At 42.8% G+C, this 19,662-nt stretch overlaps 1 protein-coding gene and 1 long non-coding RNA gene across 2 annotated transcripts in view; one reads left to right on the top strand and one right to left on the bottom strand.

Annotated features, from left to right (window-relative positions):
• E2F7 (E2F transcription factor 7) overlaps positions 1–4,928 on the bottom strand; it is a 40,239-nt gene extending 35,311 nt beyond the window's left edge. The window contains exons 1-2 of the mRNA XM_039249936.1: positions 4,693–4,928; positions 3,884–3,976 (exon numbers count right to left, since the gene is read on the bottom strand). Of these exons, the coding sequence (XP_039105867.1) occupies positions 3,884–3,976 (93 nt within the window). The 5' untranslated portion in view covers positions 4,693–4,928. The remainder of the gene's footprint in view (positions 1–3,883; positions 3,977–4,692) is intronic.
• A 154-nt stretch (positions 4,929–5,082) lies between these two features.
• On the top strand, positions 5,083–9,140 carry LOC120243686. The gene is made up of 3 exons (XR_005531373.1): positions 5,083–5,170; positions 6,045–6,153; positions 9,112–9,140. It is a non-coding gene; the product is annotated as an uncharacterized LOC120243686 (long non-coding RNA).
• The last annotated feature ends 10,522 nt before the right edge of the window (positions 9,141–19,662 follow it).

The raw sequence follows: 19,662 nt of genomic DNA, 5'->3' as shown, positions 1-19,662 counted from the left end.
ATGTAAAAGCCTGGCCCTCCTGTCCCTGCCCGAACTCCCAGTTGGGTAAACTCCACAGTCTTCCCCTGAGACTGTTTCAGATCCACTTCTCCCTCTGTCTAGTTCTGCTGCCTTCCCTTCGTACCCACAGACGTGGCTGCCCAGAGCACCCCTAACAAGCCTCCAGCACCCTACCTCCATGTCCGATCTGCCTGCCAGGAAATCCAAGTGCAACACCCTGGAAGTCCCTTCTTCGATTAGAGACGGCCTGGAGAGGCAGAACCTGTGGAACAGGCTCTCCGATTCTCATACGCAAATGGACACAACATAGCCTGGCTTACCTGCCATCGAGTGGCCGTGAGGACGGGATCAGATAATGAAGGTGAAGGCAGTTTGTCACCGAGCGCTATATAGATATCTGTTATGAATTATACCAACACTTCAACTCTGCTGTATGCCGCCACAGAAAGGTTTTGTAGTTACAAGATCTTGGTTCCAGTCTTGCTTGGGTCTCAGATACAGCTTTGATCAGGTTACCTCAAAGAATACATGCAGTTATCAGCCTTGCCAGGGCCCTTGGCAAGATGTGGCCAACTGCTTTTCCAATTCTAGCTCATGCATATTCCACATTGTGCACAAACAGTGCACTTGCTTTTCTTCAAGCCTGCCCTGCACCATTACTTTGTCTTTAATGCTATTGGTGAAGCGTTGCCTGTTGAAATTCTACCTATGGTTTAAGGCTGTCTATGTGTTAGGAAGACGTCTCCTTCTAGCTTTAACTAACAAACTCCCCTTCCCTTCAGAGCACACTTTCTAGAATGAGCAGTCCACACTGAGGGCTTTCCCCTACCCCGTCTCCCAGGGGTTCCCACTGTTCTCATCTAGGTCACCTCTCACTTGCCAAATCAACAGCCAAACACCTCACTTGGCCTACCTCACTGCGGTGGCTGAGACTGTTGACAATTCTTTGCTCTATGAAACACGCAGCCCTTCGGAAACAGCACACTTACTTTCTTGGTTCTCTCCCTACTTCTCAGTCTCCTGCATTGGTTCCTCGTTTTCCGCTCTTAGAACCTCAGCTCTCCAGTCCTCCGTTCGCTCTCTCTGGGACAGGTCCCTCATGCACAGGGCTTCAAAGCCAACCCGAACGTTGACAGTTCCCAAGTTTGTATCTGGCCAGGACCTTTCATGAATTCCAAAATCAGGCAACCGGTGCCTCCTGCACACATTTATCTACCTGTATCACACAGGTACAGACAGATACTTCGAATTGAACTTACCTTCTTTCTCAATCACTCCTAAAAGTGATGAATGACCTTCAGAGAAAGCCTGTGCCTACTAAGTCTGGGCACTGGCCCCAAATGTACCTGCTCGTTGCTACTTCTTACCAGTTGCCTCCCTGTCTGCTTGCCTAAGTCTTAGCATTCATCCCTTCAAGCCTTTGTTCAGGTTTACCTCCTTCCCAAAGCACCCCAATAGCTCAATCCTTGTTGCTCACCCCTGCATGCCAAACCATCCGTTTTCTTCCTTTGTCCTCCCCAAATGCTCTGTAAACAACTGAAGAGGAGAGTCTTGTTTATTATCTCACAACTGGCCTCAGTAAATGCGGGTAATGAAAGTGAAAACTGTACATTTAAAAAAAATTTCTCAATAAGTAGCAAGAAGACGCATGCATAATACAGTACTTCTAGTTCTTGACCAATGTGGAGAGAGTCAAGAATGAGAAATCCTCTAAATGTCAGCTGACCCACAAAACACTGTACCAGGCATCTCCCAGAGGCTTTCAAGCAACAATTCAGCACCACCAGCTTCTGGCCACGCTGAGTATCTTGAACATTTCTTATATGCCTGCACTTCACGTTGTTTCCTCTGCCTCCAATGTCCGTCTTGCTCACTCCTGTTTTTTTGTAGGCTGAATGCCCTCAGCCATGGAGGCTTGGTTAGCCCAGATGTTACCTCCTCTGTGAAGCTTCCCAAATCTCCCGGGATCCCCTGTGAATATATTTCCTCCTCCTTTATTTTGCCAAACATTTTTTTTCCACTTCTGTGACGGCAGTTAGCAAGCCATAGTACAGTTGGTTAGTTTTGCATCTGAGTCCCTGAAAGTCTCTCAGAGCCTACAATTGTATCTTTGGGTTGTCAGTCCCACTGAGTACAGTGTGAACAGTGTGTGTTGCTGGGTACTTTACAAACACCTACAGAGGGAGGTGCTACTTATTAGCTCCAATTTATGGAAGAGAAATAACAGGCTTAGAGAGGTTAGGAAACTTAAACCACTGTATCTCAGCACCTGGACTATAAATATTTATTGAGTGACTGAATAAATACATTATTTTGAGGTTACGGAGCTAATACATGGCAGAGCAGGAAATCCAACCCAGATCTCTGTTACTATAAATCCCATGTTCTCGCCATCCCTAGAAATCCTCCTTCCTTTACTACCCAGCAATGTGAAAAGGAGACAAAAGCCCCATCTTGTCTCTGGGCAGAAGTGCTGTTCTCATTCCTTGCCTTCTCTTTGAGAGGTGAAATAATCCCTGCTCGTACATTCCGTTCCAAACGTTTTAACCACTTTTTCGACCTCTTCGTGGAGTCATTTGAGTTCTTCTCCATATCCATTAAAATGGGAAAGTTCACCTGGACACAGCACTGATACTAACTAGAGTAGAACGCCCTTGTGGAAGGCACTGGATAAAAAAAAATCACTGACCCAGAAGAAAGAAGTGGACGCTAACTCAGGCTTTATATAAATGCATACACGTTCCTTCAAGGCTATTCCAATCCAAATTATAAAGGAAAGCAAAACGGTTTGCTCTGAAACTCCCAAAGCCCAAACTCCCAATATACATTTTACAGTCTGGGCATTTCCATCCTCATATAGCTTGGTTCATTTTTAGAAAGTCCTCTTGAAAACAACAATGTTTTGTTATCCTTCTTTTCCTAACAAAAAACTTTTGAATGCTAGGGGGAAAAATCTACAAAAATATCCAATTGTACACCTATCCAAAATTCATGGTTGTCAAGTATTCTTCAAAGGTCTACATAACAGGTGCTTTGCAAACAGACAGTTTCATTGTTGATGGCAAGCCTAAAAATAAGACAAGGAGCCTAGAGAAGTTCAGTGCCCAAGTAAGTTGCTATGCTCAGATTGGTATTCAAAGTTTCTGTTATATATTTGGCTTCTGCCTAAAAATGCTTAGATGTTCACGAGCAATTATACCTTTTCAGTAGGGCATTAGCTGATGAGTGCGGCTGTGCTGATGTGGGTATGGTGATAGTTTAGACATTACTATGGCCACTTCGTTATGTTTCTTGAAGATACAACCATGGTTTTAAAAGTCACAAGGGGAGCGAAAGGGAGAGAAAGGCTCAGTACAAAACCAGAGGTAGCACTGTAAAATATTCAGAGTATGCTAGTGGGCTAAGTCATTTTATCTCCCTATATATGGGAGGCACAGGTCTTAATTTTGGGTGAATGAAACAGCCACGAGGAGATAGTTCATTGGTATGAAGAACATTTCACAGCACTTTAAATATCCAGCATTTACAGTGTAGAGTCTATATTCCAGGAACCAAGGGGTAACATTCCTGCACAGCATTAGCTAATTCCACTCTTGACAATTGGAAGTATTATAAACTTTTGGTTGCAGTGTCCAGCACATCTTCGATTCATATAAATTGGTTCCGACATTACATCTAACTTAGCCTCTTTCTACTGCACAATGAGTGAGAAACTTGACAATAATGGTTTGGATGCAACCATTTAAAAAACATAGATTTCTATAATGATCATCAACATTATTACGTTTATAAGACAAATACAAGTGACATGTCGGAAGACTTCATTGAATTAGACACCACCATCCTAAATATATTAAAGCTTAAGGTATTTAAGTGCACTTACCTTTTGTGCATTTTCCCCATCTTCAATTGCAAAGTCTAGTCTGGGCTGCCTGGGGTTGATCAGGTCTTTTAATGTTAAACAATTTACCTCCATCTGTAATGCACAATTACAGTAGAAAGTGATTTTACAATTGGATGTTTTCTCCTCCAACAAAAATATTTATTACTTGCTCGTGAACATGAACTTCCCCTCTCTAAACTCATTCTGGGAATTTCCAGGAGTGTAGCCACTACCCCCATCTCTAAAACGCACATGAATAACACTAACACTTAATAAAGTGTGTTTGATAATTACTAAAAACCTGGGAAGGCAAAAAAGAAAAAATGGACAAAAACTGGTAATTGTTTATGAAAAGCAACAGCACAAAACAAAGTTACCAAGTCAGGAGAGTGTAGGGCAAATCTGTCAGAAAGTACAGGGTCTCCTAGGTCAGTTAATTTTGGCGCAAAGAACTGAGAGGAATTCGGCTTTGAGGGGGTTTTGAATCCGGGGGAGGGAAACCCGATCGCCAGACCAAACCCACTCAGCTCTTAGCGCAGCCCCTTCCCAGGCCGCCCAGCCGACCCCAAGGATAAACTTCCAACGAACCCCCCAGATCACGAGGAAGAACCAGTCCTCTCTACTGCCCCGCGGGAGGGTGAGGTGTAGCCAGGACACCTCACATGCGCCTGGTCCGGCGGCAGAAATGCCTCGATCCCCGCCAGCGAGGGAGAGGAGGGGAGGCCGGCTGGCAGCCCGGGCGGGGAGGGGGCTCCCCTTTCCCCCCAATTCCCGCCTCCACGCAGAGCTTAGGGCCGCACGCTACTTACTCCTACTTCGAGAAGGAGGCTTCCTGACTCTGTGGGGACCTTCACGACCCCACACCGGCGAGGACCCAGCGGGGCGAGATCAGCAGACGCACGGCGACATCGGGCGGGGAAAGTGAGGCGCGCAGATCCCCGCTCCGAGCGCCCAGAGCTGGCGGGGACCCCGCGGTGTCAGGGCAGCGCCAGCGCTCCAGCCCCGGATCGCAGTCCCCGCTAAAACACCACCTCTGGCGCCTTGAGACCGAATTTGAGAATCGGCCAATCAGCGGCGGCCCGCGGGGTGGCCCGGGCCAATCGCTCGGCGGCACGGCCCCGGCCCGCCGCCCCTAGGAGTCTTGGCGCTCGGGGCCGCGCGTTTCGCCCTCACCCGCCCAATTGTTGCCGCCTCGGCCCCCTCCCCCTTCCGGGTACCTGGAAACCTCGGGCCCGGGAGCCAATTCCTGCCGGGGACGCGGGCCCGGGCGGCCGCGGGAAAGCTAAGGTGGGGGCGGCGCGGGGGCGGCGGGAGGAGGGGGAGGAGAGCTCTTTTGTTAATGCATAAAAGGCCCGCTCCGGTCCCCTCGGCTTGCCGCGCTGGGAGACCGCGGGCACAGCCAGGGGAGGGGAGTGCAGATGGAGTTTGGAAAAACGATATACACGCTCTGGACGCCGCCGCCGCCACCCCCTCCCCTCAGCAACCTGCGCGGAAGCGAAGTTGTCCAGGCTTGTTGGGGCAAACTTCCTAACACCGCAAGCTGGTGTGACACGTGAACCATGGTTACCACTCTGTGCTGCGAGCAGATGGCACGCCAGTTAGTCCTGGAAACTAGACTGCAAGCACAGCCAGCTGTTTCTTGTTTTCCCTTCCCTTCCCTTCCCTTCCCTTCCCTTCCCTTCCCTTCCCTTTCCTTTCCACTTGTTAGGTCTGGGAATGTTTTTTTTTGGTGTTGCTTTTTAAGAACGTCGCCAATAATTAAGAGGCAGAAGCCTTATTAAATAATTCTTTGCAACATGCACTAGCATTCCGGGAAGTAGTCGAGAAAATTTCCTCGACTTACTGATTTGTATTCAATGTTTCACTTCCTTCAACTTTAGTTTCTTATTTGAGATATGAATGTTGATAGAGACAGCTGTGTGCATATGTATATGGTGTGTTTTAATAAGACTAGTGCTTAGAACAGTTTTACGTTTGCAGGAAAATGGAGAAGATAGGACACAGAGTGCCCATATATCCCCACTCAGTTTTACCTGTTTATTAACACCTTATATTTGTATGAAGCTTTTGTTGAAATTAGTGAACCAGTAATGGTATACCCAACTGAAGTCATTACTTTATTCAGATTTCTTTAAATTTACTTAATGGTTTTATGTTCTAGGATACCACATTATATTTAATGTTCATATCTCCTGAGGTTCCTCTTGGCTGTGATGATTTTTCATATTTTCCTGGTTTTTGCCGGCCTCCATGGTTTTGAAGAATAACTGGTAAGTCATTTTGTAGGATGTCCTGCTATTGGTATTTGAGACCTCCTCTTAAAACCAGATCTACAGACACTTCCCAACAAATCGTATAGTTTACACAAAGGATATCTTCTTCTTTCTTATCCGTTCCTGTCTAGTGCTCTGCTCTCCATGTCTCACATCCGAAGCAGAATTTAGAATGCTCAATTAAGTCCTTCACTTTGTACTCTATTTAGATTGCTGATAAATACAGCCTAGAAATCACTTAGATGGTATCAAAGAGACAAGCATGGAAACGTTAAAGGTATAGGAAAATAACAATAGTAATAAAAATTTGACATTTTTACGTTAGAAATAATATTTTGAACTGAAATAGGTAGAAGCATGAGGAGACAAGTATAAAGAATAAAATTGCCATTTATTAAATTTTGCACTTATATAGAAGCAGAAAATTTTGATTAGGAAATACTTTTTTTCCAACTGTATTAATTTCCTGTGGCTGCTGTGACAAATTACTACAAACTGGTTGATTTAGAAGAATAGAGATTTATTTTCTCAGAGCTCTGGAGGCCCGAAGTCCGAGATCAAGGTGTTGGCTGATCCGCATTCCCTCTAGGGCTCTGGAGGAGAATCTGTTCTTTGCCTCTTTCAGCTTCTGGTGGCTGTAAGCTCTCTTTGATATATGGCTGCCTCACTCACGTCTCTGCCCACATGGTCATATTGCCTGCTTGCCTTTGATCTGTTAAATCTGTCCTGTGTATCTCTCATAAGGACACTTGTTACTGAATATAGGACTCACCTAATATTCAGGATGGTTTCCTCTTAAGATCCTTAACTTAATTACATCTGCAATTTTTTTCTTTTTCCAAATAAGGTAACATCCATGGGTTCCACGGATTAGGATGTGGATATTTCTTTTTGGGACCACCATTCCGCTTTCTAGACCCACATTCAAATGATTGAAACCCATTCATTTCTCTGATATTTTAAAATAACAATGGTTGTTTCTTTGAGATTAAGGAGTTTCATGTTACAGACTTTTCCCTAGCATTTTCCAAGTGTTTTTTTTTTCTATCTACATTTCAAATGAAGCCACTATTCAGAACGAGAATAACTCAACATGTAGCTTCAGACTCTTGTAATTTCATCTCTTGCTTGAAGTAAGAGTGATCTTAAATTTGGAGGGAAACTGGAAAATGAGTGAGTGATGGGCAAATTGGGAGACATTCCTCTAATACACTTACTTTGCTGCTTTCAAGTCCTAGAGTTGGTAAATATTCTGTCAATCTCTGTTACTCAGTGGACACTGATGGTGGCTGGGAACTTGGGTGAGGCATCAAGAAGAGTCCTTGCATATGGCTTCTCAGTGTAGCTTGATCTTCCTTACAGCATGGTGGCCAAGGCAATTGGACTTCTTTCAGGGGCTCAGGACTCCACGATGAGTACCCAAGTCCACAAAGTGGAAAATGTATTCCTTTCATGATGTAACCCTAGAGCTAAGTTAGCATCAATTCTGCTGTATCTTTTAGATGAAGCCGTCAAAGATCCACCCCATACTTGATAGGAAAGGAAAGGACATACACTCTACCCTTCTTCTTCTTCTTCTTCTTCTTCTTCTTCTTCTTCTTCTTTGTTTCAAGTTTTTATTTAATTTCTAGTTAGTTATAGTTAACTTATAGTATAATATTGGTTTCAGGGGTAGAATTTAGTGATTCATCACTTACATATAACACCCAGTGCTCATCATAAGTATGCTCCTAATGCCCATCACCCATTTAGCCCATCCCCTGCCCACCTCCTCTCCAGCAACCCTCAGTTTGTTCTTTGTAGTTAATAGTCTTTTATGGTTTGCCTCCCTCTCTCTCTCTTTTTTCCTTTCCTCCCCCTATGTTCATCTGTTTTGTTTCTTTTTTTTAAATTTTTAAAATGTTTATTTATCTTTGAGAGAGAGAGAGAGACAGAGTGTGAGTGGGCAAGGGGCAGAGAGAGAGGAAGACAGAATCTGAAGCAGGCCTCGGGTTCTGAGCTGTCAGACCAGAGCCCAATGCAGGGCTTGAACCCACGAACTGTGAGAATGCTTATTTGAGCCAAAGTTGGATGCTTAACCGACTAAGACACTTAGGCACCCCATCTGTTTTGGTTCTTAAATTCCACATATGAGCGAAATCATATGATACTTGTCTTTTTCTGACTAATTTTGCTTAGCATAATTTACTCTAGTTCCATCCATGTTGTTACAAATGGCAAGATATCATTCTTTTTAATGGCTAATATTCCATTGTATATATATATTACCACATCTTCTTTATCAATTCATCAGTCAGTAGACATTTGGGCTTTTTCCACAATTTGGCTATTGTCAATAATGCTGCTGTAAACATCAGGGTGCATGCCCCTTCAAATCAGTATTTTTGTATCCTTTGGGTAAATAGTGGTGAAATTGCTGGATCATAGGGTAGTTCTATTTTTAACTTTTTGAGGAAGCTCCATACTGTTCTCCAAATATCTGCACCAGTTTGTATTCCCACCAACAGTGCATGAGGGTTCTCTTATCTCTGCATCCTCACCAACATCTGTTGTTTCCTGTGTTGTTAATTTTAGCCATTCTGACAGGTGTGAGGTGGTATCTTATTGTGGTTTGGATTTGTATTTCTCTGATAATGAGAGTGATGTTGAGCATCTTTTTATGTGTCTGTTAGCCATCTGGATGCCTTTTTTGAATAATGTGTATTCATGTCTTCTGCCCATTTCTTAACTGGATTACTTGGGGTTTTTTGGGGGGAGATAATAAGTTTGATAAGTTCTTTATAGATTTTGGATACTAATCCTTTATCAGATATGTCATTTGCAAATATCTTCTTCCATTCCATAGGCTGCTTTTTAGTTTTGTTGATTGTTTCCTTAGCTGTACAGAAGCTTTTTATCTTGATGAGGTCCCAATAGTTAATTTTCATTTTTTACTTTTGTTTCCCTTGCCTCCAGAGACATGTCAAACAAGATGATGCTCTGGCTGATGTCAAAGAGATCGCTGCCTGTGTTCTCCTCTAGGTAATGGTCTTTAAACACATTTAGGTCTTTCATCCACTTTGAATTTATTTTTGATACACTCTATGTTTCACTGGAAGAAATGTCAAACAATTTGGGGCTCTATTTTAAAACTGCCACACCAGGTTTCATGCTGATTGAATTATTTTGCAACTCTACCTCTATAAACTCTGCCTGAAAGGTCACTGACTTGGGAACAGTATTGTACTGCCCACATGGCAGCAGTCACCTGGGCTCTGTACTGTGCCAGTCCTGTGGTTCTCAACCCTGTCTATGCTTCAGAATCCCTTGCAGGGAGATTTTTTAAAATGCCAGTACCTGAATTGCACACCCAGAGTTTCCTAGTTTACCTGATCTGGAATTGTGCATGGGTGTTGTTTTTGTTTTTGTTTTTTCCAATGCCTAGTTTCTTGTGCCTTAGCATCATGCTGGTCGTACGCTTATTCCTTGATTTGGGGGGATGCTTCTGACTCAATGATTTCAGAAATGGACCCTCTTGTGCCATCAATGCAGAGAGGAAGATTTGAGCCGGTGGGTCACCCTCTGGAGTAGGTGCAGAATTCAGAAGGGTGGGTCTTGCTGGTTCATGGCTATGTCCCTGAGTTTTGGAAGGAGCTGGGGTTGTAAATGAGAACTCATGGGTGAGGCAGAGGTATAACAGAAGAATGAGCAGCAAGGGCTGTGACCAAAAGAAAATACACAGATGATATGTGACATTCCTCTGTGCAAAGACTTATTCCACAGCTTATCAATCTTGCAAATAGTTTTTTATCCCTTTAGGGTTCCAAATCCCAAGATTTTTTTACACCTTACGGTGAAAATACATGGTAGTGAAATATTAATTCATGTCAGTCAGACAGGTTGAGTTGTCCAGTTAATATTTAAGCTTCCTCAGATATTTTCTTTTTGTTTTTTAATTTTTAATGTTTATTTATTTTTGAGAAAGAGAGAGGCAGAGTATGAGCCAGGGTGGGGCAGAGAGAGAAGGAGACACAGAATCTGAAGCAGACTCCATGCTCTGAATTGTCAGCACAGAGCCTGATATGGGACTCAAACTCACGCATCTTGAGATTGTGACCTAAGCCGAAGTCAGACGCTTAACCGCTTAACCGACTGAGCCACCCAGCCACCCCAATGTTTTCCTTTTCTTCCATTCCCACAAACAGTCATCTGGGTGTAGCGTCTGTTCTCAAAAGTGCAGTTGCAGAGGGAATTAGAGGCTGTTTTTTTCTTCACGCGGGCAACAGAGGGAACTTGGCTTCACATCCTGGAAATTCTCAAGTCTCTTTTGTGTGGATCAACTTAACAGTTCTTAAACCGAGGGCTGTTATTTAAAATGGCCCTTGTCCTCAGCCCTTCATGGGCCTAATACATTTGTTTCTCTAACTGCTAGCAAGTTCAGAGAAGTCAGAAGATTTATTGTTGGCTGACCATAAGCAATGTCAGGAGAATAAGTCCATGATTGGTTCCTGCTCATAGCCTTAGCAACAACAACAACAAAAGATCATATTAATACCAAAGGGCAGTTATGGCTCCCATCTCAAATTGCATACAGATGTCCAGCTATTCTAAGAGAGGTACCTAAGCTGTGATTAAATGTCGCATAGGGAACAGAGGAATTCATTCATTATCTTTATAGACTTCTTGTCATCTTTTAGCATTGTGGAGCAAGGTCATTTTACTTAGAGATCATGTAATTTGTGTTCTCACTAAATGAAAAAATAGTATGTTTGGTGTGCACGTGTGTGTGTATGTGTGTACATGGATGCATGTTGAGGGCCGGGGTACGGAGAGGGGTTTGTGCTGTAACAGACATTCCAGACCATAACAGGTAGGATGAATTTAGAGATGGGTTAGGTATTTCTAGAAATGTGATAGTGGAGAGTGTACAATGGGGCAACCTTTACGAGGCACCACATCTATGCTGCCGCTCTGAAGGGACCACAGTGGATGGAAGAGTAAAAATGGAAAGTGACCACTGCCCTGAAATTGAGATTTTGGAGAAAATAGGGGACAAGCTTCACCTCAATTTCCAGAGCCTTACAGAAGGGAAGGAATTCACGTTGAGTAGAGAAACAGATTTTAGCCCAGGCTTGGCCAGAACTTGCTGGGTAACCTGGAACAAAAAAGTTTTGCCTACCTAGGTCTCAGTTTTCTCTTGAAAGTTGTAGGGCTAGCGTGCCACCTAAAGTGGGTGGCCCAGTGGGTTGAGCACCTACCTGACTTTGGCCCTGGTCATGATCTCGCGGTTCTGGAGTTTGAGCCTCGCATCGGACTACCTGCTGTCAGCACGGAGCCTGCTTTGGATCCTCTGTCTTTGTCTCTCTCTGGTGTGCACACAAGTGCAACTTCTTTCTCTTTCAAAAATAAATACACATTTAAAAACAATTAAGTGGTAGGGCTGATTTGGAAAATCTCTGAACCTGCCAATTTGGTCATTCTAAATGCTTATTGGACACTTCGGTTATCATCTTAAAACTACTCGCTACTGAGTCCTTATCACTTAGTGTGGATATATAAGAATATTACTGAAATAATTTTTTATTTCCATATGTAGTTTCCTTTGTAACCTTTATTCTTCTAAGATTAGAATTAAATGGCTGAATGGATTTCTATACCAACCTAATAGCATCATATTAATAGCATTAATTCATTGTGATCCTTTCCACATGAAGATGTTTCCCTTGTGCAGTGGAAAGAGGAGGTTGGGGTTGGAAGTGGTGGAAAGAAGGCTTGGGGTTAGCCGCTCAGGGACAGGAAACCTATGCTTGAATACTACAGATATTATGTTTCCTAACCCAGAACCACCTCATCACATGCAAGGCCTTCTGCCTTAGGAAAACTAGAGAATTAGAATATTGAGCCCAAATGGAGATGTATTAGCCCAGGTCTTCTCTAAACAATCAGGGGGAAATGTTCGTGTACAAAGGTTAATGTATTGTCTACAAGAAGTCCCTGTTAAAATGCAAACTGTTCCTGGAAAGAGTAATCATTTAACCACCATCGCCCGTGTAGCACAATAAGATATCTTTCTTCAACCCATTCCTGGAGATGAAAACAGTGTTAATTCCTGTGTAATACTTCATGTAACACACTGGACTTTCTAGCTTGCTCAGAGACTCACCCCTGCCTCGCCAGTGAATTTTGAGAGTCCCCAGTCATACCTACTCTCAAAACAGGTTCTTTCAGTCTTCTCTGATACCCGAGACCTCCCCTGCCCATACGTTGGTTTCTTTCTGCCGTTACTAGTGATGCGTGACATCAGGTATCTCCAGGTAGCATGGCCACCTCTGGCCAGCAAAGCCGTTGGCACTCAGGTCAAGGATACTCTGTGATGACACTGGGCCCCCATCAAGGATGCCAGCTGCCACTGCTGCCACCTTATGAAACCAGAACTGGATTTTCACTGCTTTTAGGACCGGTGTTGCTGCTGCTACTGCTTCTGTGAGGTGCTGTTACCATGGAGTATGTACGGGATGTGGGCCGGTGCCCTTTCGCACTCTCCTCTCACCCAGCAAAGTCATACTTCCTCTTACCCAGGCCATTGCTTCTCTGTGCTGAAATATGGAGTCAGAGAACAATCTGTGTTGGTAGTTACTTTTTATTTCTTATCCCTTTTCTAAGCATGGGGCCTATGCTGGTGGCCAAATCTGGGTTGTAGACACTCATAATTCCTTCCCTCCCGCAATAGCAGAGGCATTGTGATTGGGCCAAAGTTTGGTCTCTCTCGATGAGTATTTCCCAAAATGCTCCTCTCCTTTACTTAAAACCAACATGGCCACTTCTTGGGCATATTCAGTAATGGCCTCACGACTCTTGGAGGACTATCAGTGTGTCTGTAGAGAATAGGACCACGAAGGTATAGGCCCTAAGAAGAAAGGGCCCAGGGTAGGTGTATTAGAATGGTACAGATGTGAGCCGAATCAGGTAAGATTGGGGCAGGAGTTGATCCTTCCTCCAGGAGGAAGGCTTGAATGGGAGGTGACCCCACGTTCCTAACAGGTTTGGAGAAGAGAGTCTCCTGATAAAAGGAGAAAGATTCACAAAATAGTGCAGAAAACAATAGTCTGTATGACCGAACTAATAAAATTGCTTGGGATTCCTGGATTATTATTCTTGTTAAAGATTTAAAAGATAGGAATATGAATAAAATCTTCCCTGGTTATCTAGAGCATGCCTATCAAATAAACTGGTGCTTCTGAGATGGTAGAACAAAGACTTCTGTCTTCTATTCAGCTGCACACACATGATACCATATCACACAGGGCCCCACGAATTAGGACATACTCTTTTGATCTACATTCTAATGACAGACTTTAATTAACTTTTCTTTCTCTCTTCTCCAGATGTTCTCTGTTTTAAAAGTGCCATCAAGCGTGATCGTGTTTTGGCCAAAGGAATGCCAAAAAATTATGTTTCTTCTGTGTGATGTTATTTTTAACCCTTATAGGTCCTTATCCACAAGAGAGCATAGTTTCTTTTATTTTATCTTGCACTTTATGTAATTTACGTAAGCAAAGTAACAATGTTTTCCTATCCTTATGTGTTTTGGTTTTTGCATTTTGCATTATTTTATTGCATTTATTTTTCCCTGTAGACCTACACTGGTTTAGTAAAATAGTCTAATACCTTGTGTGTGCCTGCACATGTGTGTGTGCGTGTGTAATTCCTCGTGTGTGCGTGTGTAATTCCTCATCATTTCAGTTATTTGATATTTTTTTGGCTGATGAAGTTAAATTTTGCCTATCCTTTTGACTCAAGGAGGATTTATGCCCATCTTCACACCTGGTTTTACTGCATTTCTTATTGTTTAATTATGTTCCCACGTGGCCATTTCTGTTTTCTTAAGCTTGCTGAAATTTACTCTGGAAATGTGTTTTTCCATTTTAATGATTTCTTTACTTGTCTCCTGGATGTTAAATACTTTATTGATGTTTGCAGTCATGGTGACATGATGCTGGAGTATCCACTTAGGATAATTTGTGTTTGCTATTTCCTAAAATTTTGTAATCTTGCAATTCTTTTTATAGTGAAAATTTTTGAAAAGCATTCACCTTCATCAGTGTCAACATAAACGAAGCAAAGTTGCTAGTTGAGGAAAAATACAGTTATGTAAATGATTTACCTTTTTTCCAGTGGCTCTTCTAAAGGCATAGAAAAAATCATAGACTCAGCTGAAGCATAACTGGGACATTTGAGGAGAGGAAAGCAGACCGACCATATTGCTTGTGGGGGATACCACATGTGGCAACTATAGGGCAAAAATTAAAAATATAAAAGCAAGAGATAAGTTAAAATTTGTGCAATGGTAAGAATAATCTTGCTTTCACTATTTTCTAATGATTCTCTTGTTAAACATGTGAAGAGAAAGTAAGAGAATCCTCTATATAGCTTGTGAGGCAAGCTGCATTGAATTTCATGGCTGTAAAACTGACATCTTGAGAGTTTTCCTATTTAAAGTAGTAGCTGATTTTTGTTTCTTTGTTTTAGAACAATCACAGTTTTCTGTTTAAAGGAAGCCAAAGCAACCTGCCTCTCAAGCCAATGACAATCTCGTGGTTAATACTAAAGATGGCACTGAAGATGCATGTATTTTAATAGCATTAAATCTTGATGAGAAGTTCTTTATGGGTTGGGTAACTCCGACTTTTGGACTTTAATTATTTATACCTATACTGAAACAATAATACTATTCCCCTTTCACTACCGAGGAAACGAAACACTTTATGAGCTGCTGGGAGCCAATTTCTAGTCTTGATGCATATATAGTTCTCTGACCTGAGCCACTCAGAAGCGTACGGTTCATTTATGCCTGAATTTCAGACAGCGAGCTTTTGGCACTACCTTAAAAGTATATCCAGAATCTGAACACCGATTACCACCACCTCCACAACCTCCCGATTCGAAACCACCTCCATCTCTCCCCTGGATTGCTTTCATATTCTCTGAGCTGATTACCCTATTTGTTGTTCCCCTGTAATTTGTTCCTAAGCACCAGCTACAGTGATCCAAATTAAAATGCCAGATCATGTCCTCCTCCCTCTCCAAATACTACACTGGATTTCCAACTCATTTCAGAGTAAAAGCTAAAATCTTTCCGGTAGCCTACAAGGTTTTAAGGATCTGGCCTCTTTTTTACCACTCTGATCTTATCGCCTTCAATTTCCCCCCTTGTTTGTTTTGCTTCAGCCATGCTCAGCTCCTTGCTAATCCTTGAACACATTTGGTATTCTCCCGCGCAAGGGCCATGCATTTACGTTCTGTTCCTTCTGCCTGGAATGCTTTTCGTCTAGAGATGTATAGCTCTCTGTTTCACCTCTTTCAGGGGCACGTTAATTAGGTTCACTGAGGTACTATAGCAAAGAAAGTTTACAATTTCAGTGCTTTAATAAAACAGAAGTCAATCTCTCTCTCATGGAACAGTCTGATAATGGTGTCTGTGGATGCCAGGTAGATTTCCTGTAAGTGGCAACTGTGGGACCCGGGCTCTTTCCATTTGTGTGTACTGTCTTTAGACAGCCCCCTGAGACCTCTGTTTCTCATTGGTGGAAGGAGAAACAGACAATAGACAAGGCATGTATCGCTTCTGTTCACATACTTTAGAGACAACAGTTAGTTACCGCCTCTGCAGCACCTTCCCAGTAAGAGCCTAACACTAGAGTCAGGGAGTAACAACTCTTGAGGCAGCTAGCTAGATCTGCCCAGGACTGCCTCCTGCTCACCATGTATCTGTGTGGCCTCTTTCCTGAAGGAGACAATCCAAAGTTCCACCCTGGTGCTGCATCCAGGAAACAGTCTAGGCATTCTGGGTAATGTGTTCCTTTGGTTTAGAGACCTATGAATTCAAAGGCAATCTTGTCTGCCCACCTCCCCCACAGCAAGCCTCACATAAAAAGTATGGGTCAAGAACAGGATAGCAATAAACTTTTTTTTTTTTAATTTTTAAAAAATGTTTTATTTATTTCTAGGAGAGAGAGAGAGAGACAGCATGAGCAGGGGAGGGTCAGAGAGAGAGGGAGTCACAGACTCTGAAACAGGCTCCAGGCTCTGAGCTAGCTGTCAGCACAGAGCCCGACACGGGGCTCGAACCCACGAACCACGAGATCATGACCTAAGCGAAAGCTGGACGCTTAACCAACTAAGCCACCCAGGCGCCCCAGCAATAAACTCTTCTTTGGAAAAGGGCAGAGACCCATAGCAGTAACTGGTTCCCAACAATGGTGAATCTAACTGGACAGGCGTTATGAAACCTCCCTGTCCTTATGGTGTAGGAGGTTCTGCTTGATGGGAGGAGCTTGCTATTTCGCTCTTGTCTGTGGTCCTTGGCTCTGCCCTCTGGGGCATTCTTTTCCATCCATTATCCTTTCTGGTGATATCTGAGAGCCGCAGTAAAGAATCTGACTTCCTTGGAGCGTGTACAGCATTAAGAGCCTGCATCCTGCTGTTGGATACCTGAGGTCCCTTTGAGGATATTTTAGTCACAGGCTTCTTCAGGCTCAGATCACTGTTCTTTGGAAACATTATTCCCTTGGTTTCTTTGGAAACATTATTCTCATGATTTCTAGTCAGTTCCATGTGCCAGTAACCACATCCAAAGTTCTTTCTTGAAAATTATTTTTGGGGCACCTGGGTGTCTCAGTCGGTTAAGTGTCTGGCTCTTGATTTCAGCCTAGGTCACGGTCTCATGGTTCACGGGTTCAAGCCCAGTGTTGGACTCTGGGCTGACAGAGTGGAGCCTGCTTGGAATTCTCTCCTTCTCTCTGTCCCTCCCCTGCTCATGCTCTGTCTCTCTCTCTCTCTCAAAATAAATAAACATTAAAAAAATTAAAAATAATTTATTCTTAGGCCTGCTTTATTTCTTTCCCTCCTTGCCTCTATACTTGTTTTTCTCTTAATTTCATAGGGCTACCTTGAGGCCCCCTTGAAGAATAGGCTTAGCGGGAAGAGAATAAGTTACCCATGATCTGTGTTTTAGCCTCACAAATCTCTGCTTAACCAAAAACAACTTAATGGGCACTTTTGCTCAAAGCATTTCAGATGTTATCTCCTACTGCTTAGTATGGAGAAGCAGTCAGCTTTCCAAACCTGCAAGGCCCCAAATGCACCTTAATTTCTAGATTCTCTTCATTCTGTTTTATTTCTGCTGCAAACCAACTGAATCTTTTCTGAACACATTTTTTTTAAATGCTTATTTATTTTTGAGATATAGAGATAGAGTGAGGGGAGGGGCAAAGAGAGACAAACACACACACAAAACCTGAAGTAGGCCCTAGGCTCTGAGCTGTCAGCACAGAGTCTGATGTGGGGCTCAAACCCACAAACTGCGAGATCATGACCTGAGCCAAAGTTGGACACTTAACCAACTGAGCCACCCAGGCGCCGCTTTGAACACATTTCTTACTTGTACTCTGTTCACTACAGAGAGGAGCATTCAGCATCTTTTATGAACTGAATTGTGTCCCTCCAAATTCATATGTGGAAGCCCTAACCCTCAAGATGTCCAGATTTGGAGGTAGGGGCTTTCAGAAGACAATTAAGGTAAAAGGAGATAATAATGGTTGGAACTTAATCCAGTAGGACTAGAAGAGGAAGAGATACCAGGAGTAAGGACACACAGAGAAAAGACCATGTGAGGACACAAAGACGGCAGCTATCTGAAAGCCAAGGAGTGAAGTCTTACCAGAAACTAATCCTGCTGGGGCTGATCTTGGACTTCCTGTCTCCAGAACTGTGAGAAAATAAATTTCTGTTGTGTAAGCCACCCTGTTTGTGGTATTTTGTTATGGCAGCCTGAGCAGACTACTACAGCGTCTGTTGGCATTCTTGCTTTTTTCATTTTAATTACTGTAATGTTACAGGGTCATTACTTGTCCCTGTTCTGTCTCACAAGTGTGCACAGTTAATAGTTCTATCAGCACATAACATGAGTCTCTGATTCCAACTTCTAATGTCTCTTCTGTGCTACCTGTTACCTGATCCCTAAGCCAATGCTCTATATTTTAGTTTTTTATTTTCTACAGCACTTCAAGGAATCAGTTTCTGTAAAATGAATCTCAAACCTTTGGAAGATTAACAGAAAGGAAGGTTTTTTTTGTTTTTTTTTTTTTTACAAATAGTTTGTTGTCAAATTGGTTTCCGGAAGTTTATTTTTCATGCAATGATGATACGTGGGTGTTCCTGGTTGATGGGTGGCTGTCCTCCATACGGAGAGCCGGGGTCCCACCTCATTTCATCTTCTATGCTCCACCATGTTCTAGACTTGGCACTGTCCAATGTGGAGCTACATGTGGCTACTGAGTACTTGAAAAAGGGCTAGCAGCACTTGAAATGTGCCATAAGCATAAAACAAACACTGGATTTTGAACAAAAGAATAGAAAGTATCTCATCAATTTTTTTTTTATCTTCGATACATGTTGAAATAATTTTTGGAAATATTGGGTTCAAAGGTGTATTATTAAAATGAATTTTACTCATTTTTTCCAAACACCTGTTAATGTGGCTATTGGAAAATTAAAAATAATTATATTTCTCTTGGACAACTGTTCTGAAGCCTCCGAGTCCTCTTCTTCAGTCAGCAGAAAAGGGAAGAGCCAGTGGAGGACACACACCAGATTCCTAACAACTCTGGCTTAGAGGTAAGAGAAAGCACATCTGCCCAAATTCCCTTGGTGAGATCAGTTTTGGGGCTACATAAAGATGCAGAAGGGGCTGGGAAATGTAGTCCTGGCTCAGGAGGCCACATCTTAGTTCTTCTCTAAGATGGGGAGCGCAGAGCTAGTCCTCTCTAGCACAAAGTCTTTGCTCAAGAATTAGTAAAATTAGTAAAATTTCCCTGACCACTGCAACCACCTCCAGCCACTTTCCCCAGCATTCTCTGCCTTCTTGCCCTGTTTTGTTTTTCTCTAGAACACTCTTAACCATTTGGCCTAGCATATGTTTTGTTTGTTCATTTCCTGTCTTTCCTATCCGTAAATTCCCTCAAGGAATTTTTTTTCGAAAAAAATTTTGTTCTAAATTTTATTTGAGAGAGAAAGAGACAGTGTGAGTGGGGAGAGGGGGGAAGAGAGAGAGGCAGAGAGAATCTCAAGCAGGCTCCATGCTGCCAGTGCAGAGCCCAATGCGGGGCTCAAATCCGTGAAACTGTGAGACCGTGACCTGAGCTGAAACTAAGAGTTGGACACCCAACTGACTGAATTCACCACACAGGCACCCCTCAAATTTTTTTTATTGTGGTAAAAAATACACCTAAAATTTACTATCTTGATCTTTTTTTTTTTCTTAATCACTTTTAAGCGTACTGTTGAGTGGGATTAAGAACATTCATGTTGTTGTGCAGCCATCACCACCACCATCCATCTCCAGAACTCTTCATCTTATAAAGTTGAAACTCTATACTCATTAAACATTAACCCCCATTCCACCCCTTCTCCCAGTCCCTGGCAACCACCAGGCTTTTGTCTCTATGATTTTGACTACTTCAAGTACCT

This window comes from Hyaena hyaena, unplaced genomic scaffold (genome assembly GCF_003009895.1).
Source record: "Hyaena hyaena isolate Hyena2069 unplaced genomic scaffold, ASM300989v1 scaffold_352, whole genome shotgun sequence".
NCBI classification, from domain to species: domain Eukaryota; kingdom Metazoa; phylum Chordata; class Mammalia; order Carnivora; family Hyaenidae; genus Hyaena; species Hyaena hyaena.
The sequence above is the reverse complement of the archived record's forward strand: the minus strand, read 5'-3'. Positions and strand labels throughout refer to the sequence as shown.